Here is a 12335-nt window from a genome sequence, read left to right as displayed (position 1 = left end):
ATGAAGTGCCGTGAAGATGATCCTCTCCCTGTTCCACATGAGTGGTATCAGCCGGGTGGCCTCGTCATTGGTGGGATTGCTACTCAGATTTTTTATAGTTTTGATGAGCTTTTATTCAAGGAATATCCTGCTCAGAAGCTCTTTGAGATTCCACAGTAAGGATTAATCCCCACCACCACCTTCTGCATCTACTGAGCTATATATGTTTTTTTGAAAAGGAAATTTCAGGAGGTGCTGCATGCAGACAAATGACACCTGCTGAAATTCCCTTTCCAATGTGACTGTTAAAGATACAGGAGCCCTGTCCTCCTTTCCCTATGGTGACCCTAGAGCTATGCCAGACCACTGGGGAAGAAAAACAACCAACACTTATTTCAGTTGCTTAAAGAAACCACATGTAGGATTGGTTCAACCTAAGGCAACACCTCCTTCTGCATGGAATTTACATGCAGCCAGATATTAGATGCATATTAGATGCAGTGCAGCAATTGGGGAGAGCATGAAACATCTCCCCAGCACTAAAAATAAGGTAAATGAAAGAGGGAAATTTAAAAATCAGCAATGGGGAGAATCTGTGAAAACTAACAGAGTTCTAGAGAGTTCGAGAGAGAGAGAGAATACAGGAAAGGGGAAAGAAACTCTGGGTGTAGACTTCTTAATACACAAACCTTAGAAACTGTTTGTTGTTGAATATGAAGAAGTTATATTTGAGATATTTCTGCTGGTGTACTTACTGACTATCAAACAGCATTTAGAGAAAACCACTCAGATTAGAATCACTGTTTGGTGTTCACACACCTGGTGGGAAAACATGCAAGGACCTTGAAAGTACAAATGTATTCTGCTTTTGTAGATATGAATGCTACTTTTGATTCTATTCCATGGTTAAAGTCTTGCTGTAATTGGATATTGTTTTCATTGACAAATGGCAGTTCCATCTTATCAAGTCCCAACGTAGTAACAGCTAGAGGACTCAGACACTGATTTGGCACATTGGAAACGAGCCCGATTTGGATTGAAATGATTCAGAGACTGTCTGCTTCAATGCAATAGTGAACCTGAGGCCACAGCTAGACCTAAGGTTTATCCTGGGATCATCTAGGGTTCGCCCCTGCATGAGCACTGGATCCCCTGTGTGTCACCTTAATGAACAGGTTTGACCCCTGGATGATCCAGGGATAAACCTTAGGTCTAGCTGTGGCCTAAGTTGCTCTTTGGAAAATCAATATTTTGTGCTTATCATTGACTATCATAGCAAATAAATAAAGAAAGAAAGCTATAAGGGTTTGGTTTTCATTTGGTCCAAATTGGATGATAGTTGCAGGCATAGTAAATTTTGTGATTTATGTCAAATTAGGAGTAGAATACACCTGCCAAATATTGGAACAATTTGGTTAGGATATCTTTGTACTAGTATGCACCTGTACATTTGTTTCACTTGATTTAGAAAGCTGAAATTTTGGGACAGGAAAATTTGTATCTTATTCTGTGCTAACAATTCTTCCACATTCTAAAAACTGGCTCAGGCAATAATTAACTAAGTTCTCCTCTTATTTGAAGTGAAATGGTTTAACGATCAGGTACAGAAAATCAAAGAGCATAGGGTGGTGTGTGTGTGTGTTTTTATTACATTTATTAAATTTTGTTAAAATTATTACATGTATATGATCAAAGAAAAAAGCAGATTAAACATTTTCAATATCTGAGAGTTTGTGTCCAATCACTTTTTCTTGTGGGCTTTAAAAATATATTCTGCTCATTAGAAAGCTTAAGTTGGTTAGAATGAACAGAGTGCAGGATGAGATGGACCCTTGGTCTGATGCAGCAGGGCATTTCTTATGTTCTTATGTTCCTTTGTTTTGAAGGGCATAAAAATCTTGAGATAGAATCTGTAGGGCCTTATCTACACCAAGCAGGATATTGCACTATGAAAGCGGTATGAAAGCAGTATATAAATGCAGGAGCCACACTACTGCTTTAAAGGAGTATCAGGATGATCAGGGGTCTGGAAACAAAGCCCTATGAAGAGAGACTGGGCATGTTTAGCCTGGAGAAGAGAAGATTGAGGGGAGACATGATAGCATTCTTCAAATACTTCAAAGGTTGTCACACAGAGGAGGGCCAGGATCTCTTCTTGATCCTCCCAGAGTGCAGGACACGGAAAAATGGGCTCAAGTTAAAGGAAGCTAGATTCCAGCTGGACATCAGGAAAAACTTCCTGACTGTTAGAGCAGTGCGACAATGGAATCAGTTACCTAGGGAGGTTGTGGGCTCTCCCACACTAGAGGCCTTCAAGAGGCAGCTGGACAACCATCTGTCGGGGATGCTTTAGGGTGGATTCCTGCATTGAGCAGGGGGTTGGACTCGATGGCCTTGTAGGCCCCTTCCAACTCTGCTATTCTATGATTCTATGAGGATTGAACTGCACTGACAACTGCTGGGGCCCTTTGACACATACCATGTACCACTTTCATAGTTCCCATCAGGGTTGGGAGGGAGGAGCAGGGTCTTTTTTTAAAATAAAAAACTCACCTTTTTCATAGGAGCACTCCTGTGCTCATTTCCGATAAAAAACCAAAAAAATATGGCGGGTGCGACATCCTCTTCCTCCTGGGATGTCGCATGCCACAGGTAAACAGGGAGGGGGAATCTCACAATCATCATATTGTGAGATCACCCCTCTCCACCCCCTGGTCTAGACATACCCCCTGCCTCCCTCCCCCAGGCACAGCACCTACTTTATATAGCACACACACACACTTCACCCTCCTTCTCATACTCTCAACTAATCAGCTCACACCTGCAAATCCACCATCCTCACCATAGATATACTTACCAAAACATAGACCTCTAACAAGAATACACAATTATAGACATAAACTCAGCATGTACAGACATGCAACATCAAAGCAATTTGTGGGTGTTGCAGGACCACAAAATGGGCCAAAGATGCTTGTGGTCCATGCACACTCCTGTCTCAGAAATTCTTACTTGGCATACTCCCCATACAATGTCTTATTCTCAACCAGGTTTGCTGTGTTTTTATTTGTAAAGTAATAAATATGCTTTTCAAACCAGCCATGGAAATATCATTTTGACATGGTGCGTATCAGACTTGAATTGTGAAATATTGACTTCTTCCATTGTAGAATCTTCTCCTAAAATAATATCCTCACTATATTTGCAGTGTAGTGACAAAGTTCTACCAGCACACCCTTGCCTTGACATTTGCAGTAAATGAGATCAACAAGAATCCTAAGATCTTGCCCAATGTCACACTTGGTTTTCACATCTATGACAGCTATTACAATACAAAGATGACCTATCGGACCACTCTGGACCTGCTCGTCAAACTGCAGAGATTTGTCCCCAACTACAAATGTGACACTCAGAAAAACCTGGTAGCCATCATTGGTGGACTTGGCTTTGAAACCTCCTACCATATGGCAGACATCTTAGAAATCTACAAAATTCCACAGGTATTGTAGTGTGGGGAAAACAACAACAACAACAACAACAACAACAACAACAACAACAACAACAATAATAATAATAATTCTTACCCGCCTCTCCATTTGGATCAAGGTGGGGAACAACAGTAAGAATAAAATACATCAAACTGAATTAAAAACATAATATACATTATTAAAACATCCTAAAACATCCTAAAAACATCCTAAAATTCCACTGGATAGACCTGCCAGAATAGAACAGTTTTTTATAGCTTTCTTAAATGCTAAAAGTCTCCTCCAGCAGGCCATTCCACAGTCTGGGAGCAGCAGAAGAGAAGGTCCTCTGGGTAATACCTGTCAGCCTAGTTTGGCTGACTGAAGTAAATTCATCCCAGAGGACCTGAGTGTGTGCGATGGATTGTATGGGAGAAGGTGATCCCACAGGTAGCCTGGACCCAAATGATGTAGAGCTTTAAAGGTAATAACCAACACTTTATACTTTGCCTGGAAACTAATTGGCAGCCAGTGAAGAGATTTTAAAATTGGTGTAATGTGGTCACCCCTAGGTGTACCGGTGACCAACCTGGCTGCCATATTTTGAACTAACTGAAGTTTCCAGATTAGGCACAAAGGTAGCCCTATGTAGAGCGCATTGCAGAAGTCGAGCCTTGAAGTTACCAGAACATTCACTACCATCTTTAGGTCTTCCAACTCTAGGAAGGGGTACAGCTGGCGTAGGGTGACCATATGAAAAGGAGGACAGGGCTCTTGTATCTTTAACAGTTGCATAGAAAAGGGAATTTCAGCAAGTGTCATTTGATAAATGTGGAGAACCAGGTGAAATTCCCTCATCATCACAACAATTAAAGCTGCAGGAGCTATACTAGAGTGACAAGATTTAAAAGAGGGCAGTGCACCTGCAACTTTAACTGTGATGAAGAGGACATTTCACCAGGTTCCCCATATATACAAATGGCACCTGCTGAAATTTCCTTTTCAATAAAACTGTTAAAGATACAGGAACCTTGTCCTCCTTTTCATATGGTCACCCTAAGCTGGTGTATATTATAGTCACATAATTTCAAATGTTTCACTAGAATGCTTCTTGATTTCAACTCTCACAGAACATACAAATTCATTCGACATCGTTGTTAAGCATAAACAGGCACATGCATACAGAAATTGCTCCTAGCAATGTTCTAAAATATTTGTTTGTATTATTTCAGCTCACATATGGCTCATTTGCCTCAGAAGAGATACAAACCACACAGATTCCTTTCTTTTATCGTTTGGCCCCAAATGAGGCCCATCAGTATATAGGAATAATCCGTTTACTTCAACATTTTGGGTGGACATGGGTTGGAATCTTTATCGTGGATGATAACAGTGGAGAACGTTTCCTGCAGGTTCTGGAACCATTGCTTTCCCAGAATGCAATCTGCTCAGCCTTCACAGAAAGAATCCCTCAACAAGTTCATATGGATGGTTGGGATAAAGTGTATGATGCAATGGCGAGAATATTTGCAGCACTTTTCACAGATTCTAAAGCCAATATATTTATCTTGTATGGAGAATCTTTGACGGTTTCATGGCTGAGAATCATTATATTTTTTCAAGATCTTCAAAATAAAGGAAACACAGCCTTTGGGAAAGTGTGGATTATAACAACCCAGACTGAATTAATATCAACGGGTCTTGAGAGGGGTAGGGATTTTCAGATGTTCCAAGGTGCCATTTCATTCACGATTCACTCAAAAGACATTCTAGGGTTCAGGAACTACCTTCAGAGCATAAAGCCCAGCTGGACTAAAGGAGAGAGCTTTCTCAAAGATATCTGGGCTCAAGCATTTGACTGTGTTTTCCCAGATTCAAGAGCATTGGTGAAGGTCAATGAAACATGTACTGGAGAAGAGATGCTAGAGGGACTTACCACAGATCTTTTTGAGATGCACATGACTGGGCCAAGCTATAAAATCTATAATGCTGTCTATGCCTTAGCTCATGCTTTGCATTCCATGGACATATCTAGATCTAAGCAAAGACCATTGGTGGGAAATAATAGAATTGACCTTCAGCCTCTTCAGCCTTGGCAGGTAATGTCTACAGAACAAAGTCTTCTTATTTCAATTACATACAGTGTGCAGCTGCAGACAGTTTTGTCCTCTATGCGTTATCAGGGAAAAGGCGTCATGCAAAGTTCTGTTGCAGGTATTTGCAGATTGAAGAGAATTTCACTGTAAAATCATGCACGGGTGATTTCCTCTCAGTGTCTTTTTCTCCTTCAACTAGCTCCATGCCTTTCTTCATGGCATTTTGTTTAACAACTCAGCAAAGGAAACCATGTCATTTAATGAAAAAAAGGAAATGGGAGGAGGATTTGACATCGTGAATATGGTCACCTTCCCTAACAAAAGTTTCCAGACAGTGAAGGTTGGTAGTATGGATCCCACTGCTTCTGAAGGAAATGAACTATTCATCAATGATGAGATGATAGTGTGGCACAGACATTTTAACCAGGTATGGCTTCCGGGGTACTCTGTGTAGAGAGAGCCTAGCTCTGCTGCTGTAAAAGATGACAAATCTTGGATGGTGTAGTCGTAAGATAGGATTTTTATTTTTAAAAAACCTCAATTAGCTCAACGTTTTGGATCCCAAGATCCTTCATCAGGAGCAAAGTTGAACACTCTTTTCATCATCGTCAGAAGTGTTTTCTGTCAAAGGAGCTGCAACTTCTGACAGGGACTTGACATAAGAAAAGAGTGTTCAACTTTGCTCCTGATGAAGGATCTTGGGATCTGAAACATTGAGCTAATTGAGGTTTTTTAAAATAAAAATCCTATCTTATGACTACATCATCCAAGATTCGTCAACTTTTACAGCACCAGAGCTAGGCTTTCTCTACACACCATCCAGTAGTGCTCTCCTTCCCACTTCTTTCTCCTATCTTCATTCCGGGGTACTCTGCAATAGGGATGGTGTGAGAGTCCACCCTGGGCTCAGGGCCCAGCAAGCTTCCCTAAGCTCACCCCCCCAAACCCAAATTTGCACCCTAGGCAGGTGAGCTGCCTTCACCCACCCACCCACCCCACCCCCAGCCCAGCATACCTGGGCGTGGGGCACCACCTTGCCCGCACAGCCAAAGTGAAGCCAGGACACTGGGGGGGGGGGGCAGTGGATTCGGAACAGCACGCCTGGCCGGAAGCCACTCTGGGAGAGCAACTTCTGGGTGCGCCATTCTGAAGCCGCCCACCCACCCCCCACTCCAGCGTCCTGGCTTCACTTCAGCTGGGCACCCACCCAGCCAAAGCGAAACCAGGATGCTGGGGTGGGCAGGCATGGCTTCACTTCGGCTGGGTGGGCGCCCAGCTGAAGTGAAGCCAAGACGCTGGGGCGTGCAGGTGGCTTCGGAATGGCATGCCCAGAAGCCACCCTCTCAGAGCCGCTGTGGGAGAGTGGCTTCCAGGTGAGGTATTCAGTGCCCCCCTTAAATTGGTGCTCTAGGCGGCTGCCTGAGTGACCTCTATGGTAGCACCGGCCCTGCCACCCCTGGCCCAAACAGCCCATCTCACACCTTGCGATCCTGCCCATGGATTCTGGCATGCTTCCAGATCATGCCCTTTCCCCCAGCTATATTAATGGTGGCTGCCATCAGTGCAGTGGAGAGAATATGCCATGTACCCAGCCTTTGGGAAATCATGCATTTCTCCCCCCACACACCAATGGAAGCCTTGAAAGCCCTATTAACTTTAGTACGTCCTTTAAGGCCCTCATTGGTGGGCGGGCATGCACAATTTCCCCAAAGCTGAGAAAATTGTGTATTTCCCCCCTCCATGATAATGGCAGCTGCAAATTGGGGTACACAAAATTTCCCTTTCGGAAGGACCACGAAGCCCTAGAAGTTTATCAGTGGTGTTGAGTATTATTATTATTATTATTATTATTATTATTATTATTTATTTATTTATTTATATAGCACCATCAATGTACATGGTGTTGTACAGCGTAAAACAGTAAATAGCAAGACCCTGCCGCATAGGCTTACATTAGTACAATCAAACGTAGTTGCCACCATAAATGCCCAAATATCACTGTTCAGTCATTTATTATACAAGTTAATATACATGCAATAATCTTGGCAAAAATATATGCATTCTCCTATGAAGTCTTGTACATCAGTTAATTGCACCAAAGGGCTTCTTCATTAAAAAGCAAAAACAAAATATTTTCTTGTTCTTACCTTTGATGTGGTTATCAAAACACCATTTTCTGTACCTAGCCTCCTGGGCCGTACCAACCCTAAAAGGTTTAAGTGATTTGATTGATGCTTTTTAAAAATGCAATACTTTTATGTTTGATGGAATATGAAACCAAAAAAACTCTCGGGATTGTCTATGGGAAACAGAATCGCATCACGTTTGCCTAGGTTCTGTATGTACTCATTAGAAAGGAAGGGCACTTGGAAGGATGTGGTGCTGTACAAATAAATGTGGATGGTCTGATTTTATATATATTTTTTTATCACAATGGAAGAAAAGTTTGCATTACTGAATAAAGCAGGTTGTATTACTCTGGCTTGGGGAGGGGGCAGACAAGCAGGGGAGGAGCCTTCTGTCTAAAACTTTGGGAGTCACTACCAATCAATCTTGACACTGTCCCTAGATTGTCAGGTGCAAGCTCCGTGCAATAGCTGCTACCCTTTCTTAATTGGTCTGATCAGTGGCTTGTCTTGATGAGGGATTTGACCTGGGTGGATCCGGAGTGGCAGCCAGTCATCTCTATGATGCAGTCGCCATCCTGAAGCCATCCAGGGGCAAACCCCCAAAGCTCTGCTTTTGAAAAGTCAGGCACTTAATGCAACTTTCTCTCTCTCTCTCTCTCTTGGAGCTGCTTTGAAGGTGTGCCTGGGCAGATGGTGAAACTTGATTGGTCACCATCTGTGCAGACAGGGGGGGAGAGTGGGCTGAAAGGCCATTGGCCCACCTCCATGCTTCTCCAGTATGGAGAGAAGCAACAAAAAGGTAAAACAACAACAACAAATGAATGAGATGCAAGGAGGTGTGGGTGGCCCATACACAGGTGTGGCGCCTCCTCCAAAGTAAAGGGGGAAAATTGGGAGGGGAGGAGGTGCTCCTCCTCACCTGCAAACCCCCTCGCTCGCTCCTTCATGTGTCATCAAGGTGAAGCCCAGGCAACATTTGTCCATGCCTTGATTGCATGACATTACACCATTGCAACACACTCTCATCCAGACTGGGCTCACTTCTTAACATTGGGGTTCCCAGAATTCCCACCCATGCATTTCTCCTGATGGTGGTGGTGGTGAATTGGATTGGTTTCAGTGTCACTGTTCTAACTTTTTCACGTATATGGATAGGTGCTTCCCGTTTCTGACTGTAATGAACACTGTCGCTCTGGCACTCAGAAGAAAGGGAAAGAAGGCAAAAAGTTTTGCTGCTATGATTGTGATGCATGCCCAGAAGGGAAGATTTCAAATGAAACTGGTAGGTAATGCAGTTCTCCAGTTTTGCCATCATACGACGTTTGTTCTTTTCGATGAACTGGAATTAAAATGAGAGCTTCTTCTTCATTCTTCTTCTTCTTCTTTTTCCTCCCAGATATGAACAACTGTATTAAATGCCAAGAAAATCAGTATCCAAACAAGAATAAACATGGCTGCATCCCAAAAGTTATGAACTTCCTATCTTACGGTGAACCTTTAGGGATCAGTTTAATTTTGGTTGTAGTTTCTTTTTCCCTGATCACAGCCTTGGTACTAGGTATTTTTCTGAAGTACAAAGATACACCCATAGTCAAAGCCAATAACCGGGACCTCACTTACACTCTGCTCATCTCCCTCCTTCTCTGCTTCCTCTCTTGTTTGCTATTCCTCAGGCAACCAGGCAAACTGACCTGCCTTCTCCGACAACCAACTTTCGGCATCATCTTCTCAGTGGCTGTTTCTTGTGTCTTGGCAAAAACCACACTTGTTTCTCTTGCATTCAGAGCCACAAAGCCTGGATCTGGGTTAAAGCGATGGGTTGGGAAAACACTGGCTCATTTCGTTGTCCTTCCATGCTCCCTTATTCAAGCCACCATTTGTGTCATCTGGCTGGCAACCACTCCTCCTTTCCCTGACTTTGACATGCACTCTGTGACTGAAGAAATCATTCTGATATGTAATGAAGGCTCAGTCACCATATTTTACTGTGTTCTGGGCTACATGGGTTTGCTGGCCATTGCCAGTTTCATTGTGGCCTTCCTGGCCCGCAAGTTACCTGACAGTTTTAATGAAGCCAAGTTTATTACATTCAGCATGTTGGTGTTTTGCAGTGTGTGGGTTTCCTTTGTCCCTACCTACCTAAGCACAAAAGGCAAAGCCATGGTGGCTGTGGAGATCTTCTCCATCTTGTTTTCCAGTGCTGGGTTGCTGGGCTGCATCTTTTCACCAAAATGTTACGTCATTTTGTTGAGACCGAAACTGAACAGCAGGGAGCACTTAATAAGGAAATAGTCTAAAGAATATGTCCATTTTCCCAACTGGTATATTCTCAAGGGAAATATATTTGGAGCATAAAGGAATATATAATGTTAATATTCACTTGTAATCATTTTGAGTCTCCCCTCTAAGCTTCTGTCATTTCTTAGACTTCCCCTCTGTTAACTTCACCAAATGCATCCTTTAGCTATTTCACCATGGGATGTGTTCTATGATGGGAAATTGGTAGTAAAATGTACCAGTCTGGACAGAATAAGAGTGCTCTATGTCACATGAATCAAGTTCACTACAGTATAATATAGCATAGAATGGGTTAGGATGGGGGGGAAGTATAGAAAAAAGTAAACATGACAGCAGGATTTTGAGATGCATAGGAGGAGAGCTACACTTTATTTTTTAAAAACAAAATCATGGTTCCCTCAAGCCTTTCTGCTCCTAAATTACACATGTATATGACCCAGTCCATTCAGAACAGTGGAAAGTTTACACCTATGATTTCTGGATCAATGAACACAGAATTGCTGATGGTAAATCTTCAAATCTTTATTGTTACGGTCAACAGACCATCAGACATATAAACAGGCAGTTTACAGTAAAACCATAAAAATACATTTAATGAAAACCACATAGAGTTGGGTTAAAAAGAAAAAGGTCCCATTGTTGGTCTTATCTGGATTACCAGATTAAGAATTTTCAGCGCCTGCTTGGTAATTGTTTTGTTATAGCCTTGAAGCAGGATGGAATTCAGGTCCTTTATAGAACGGCCCAGGTAGTGCTGATTAATGGAGAATAAAAGATAATTTCTGACTTCTTGATAGAATCTGCAATAAAATAATACATGGAGGGTAGTCTCCACTTCCATATTGTTACAGGGACAGAGTTTTATTAAATCTTCCCTCCATTACCCTAGAAGGAAGGGCATTAACCCTTGCCAGGGTAAAGGCTCTGCTATATTTGGGAATATTCAGCCAGGAGAGGTAGGGTGGCATCCCACTACTAGGATGGCCTGGTACTCTCATGTACTGAGTGGAGCATGGTCCACATGCTGCTTGTCGTAGCTCCTGGAAGTCGATGTCCATGCATCACTGCTTAATTGCTAATTTCACTCTCCCTGGGTCCAAAGAAAGTAAATAGGGAGGAAGGAGGCCTATACTGAGTAATTTTTGCTGGATTACTTTGGACCAGGGGGAAATATATGAATCACGCCAAACCAGCGAAATCAGCGAATTAGGAGTAGGTGATATATAGCAGCGCAGCCAGTAATAAAATGAGTATATCCACTTTAATGTAGTCAGGCCGGCTTCCTGATTAAGTACAGCATTTGACACACATCTGGGAATTCCAAAAATTGATCTTAAGAAATGTGCTTGGGCAGCTTCAAATGAACCATTAAAAAGAGGGAACCAAATTGGGGCACCATATAGAAGCCGGGGAACAACCTTGGATTTAAATACATGAATGGCAGCTGGAATAAACTGGCCTCCCCTAGAGATGGTACATTTCTGAAAATATAAATATTCACATGAAAATCTATATGGATTTGTGTGCACATTTCAACTGATATATACAATTTATGCCATATTTCATGAAATATATACATTTTATGCAGTTTTGCTTAAAAGACACATTTTCTGAAAGGAATTTTCCGAATACACTGCAGAAGTGATAATTAAAAATAAACAAGTCTCCATTCAACTATTGATTCAAAATTATGTGTGTAGGTATGTAAACATTAAAATGTGAACTAAATGAATTTGTCTTCAATGGTTGTAGTAGAGTTGTACCCATATTAGCCTGTTGCAGCAAAATCAACAAGGAATTATGTGGAATGTTAAAGACTAATACATTTATTCATTGTGGTAAAAGCTTTTTTGGGGGGCGGGGGGACATGTACCAAATCCCACTTCATCAGGTGTATGAAATGAAAACTTAGCAAGTGTGTGTGTGTGTAGGCTGGATATAATAGCTCTGTAGTTAAGGTGAATCACACAACAGACAAAGGTCCCATCATTATAAACCCCAAAGTTTTATTGTGTATAAAAGTGACAGATATTGAGCTAATAAAATTATACCCTGTGTCCTTGATCTAATGGACAAGAGTGCCAAAGTGCAAATTTACTTGAAAAAAATACCATGAGTACAGCAAGTTAGTGCTGAGAATTGACACATTTACCCTTTTCACTCCAATGTTCAGACAGAAATAACATACATTTCTGTAGTTTGTATTTTATTCACACTTCTGGAGGAAGGCAGTAGTTAATTGATCTTATGAAATTCTGAGAATTGGTTCAAGTATTATTAAGATTATTTTAGTAATGAGGATTATTTTCCTGTCCATTTAAAAACTATGCAAGCTCCATGGATTCTAATCTTAATTTTGAAGCTAG

At 41.8% G+C, this 12335-nt stretch overlaps 1 protein-coding gene across 1 annotated transcript; it reads left to right on the top strand.

Moving 5' to 3' along the window:
* LOC134405923 (vomeronasal type-2 receptor 26-like) lies at positions 1-9963 on the top strand. Its single transcript, XM_063137172.1, has 5 exons — positions 1-155; positions 3188-3479; positions 5742-5969; positions 8827-8953; positions 9068-9963. Exons 1-5 carry the CDS (start codon positions 1-3, stop codon positions 9961-9963), a joined length of 1698 nt encoding a protein of 565 aa, XP_062993242.1.
* Positions 9964-12335: the final 2372 nt, after the last annotated feature.

The sequence above is a fragment of the Elgaria multicarinata genome, chromosome 11 (genome assembly GCF_023053635.1).
Source record: "Elgaria multicarinata webbii isolate HBS135686 ecotype San Diego chromosome 11, rElgMul1.1.pri, whole genome shotgun sequence".
NCBI classification, from domain to species: domain Eukaryota; kingdom Metazoa; phylum Chordata; class Lepidosauria; order Squamata; family Anguidae; genus Elgaria; species Elgaria multicarinata.
Note: the sequence above shows the minus strand (reverse complement) of the source record. Positions and strands in the feature narration are given on the sequence as shown.

Coding starts and splice junctions, on each gene's coding strand:
- LOC134405923 (XM_063137172.1), top strand. CDS start 1: ATGAAGTGCCGTGAAGATGATCCTCTCCCTGTTCCACATGAGTGGTAT. Junction 3,480..5,741: donor AAATCTACAAAATTCCACAG/GTATTGTAGTGT, acceptor TCCTTCAACTAG/CTCCATGCCTTTCTTCATGG. Junction 8,954..9,067: donor GAAGATTTCAAATGAAACTG/GTAGGTAATGCA, acceptor TTTTCCTCCCAG/ATATGAACAACTGTATTAAA.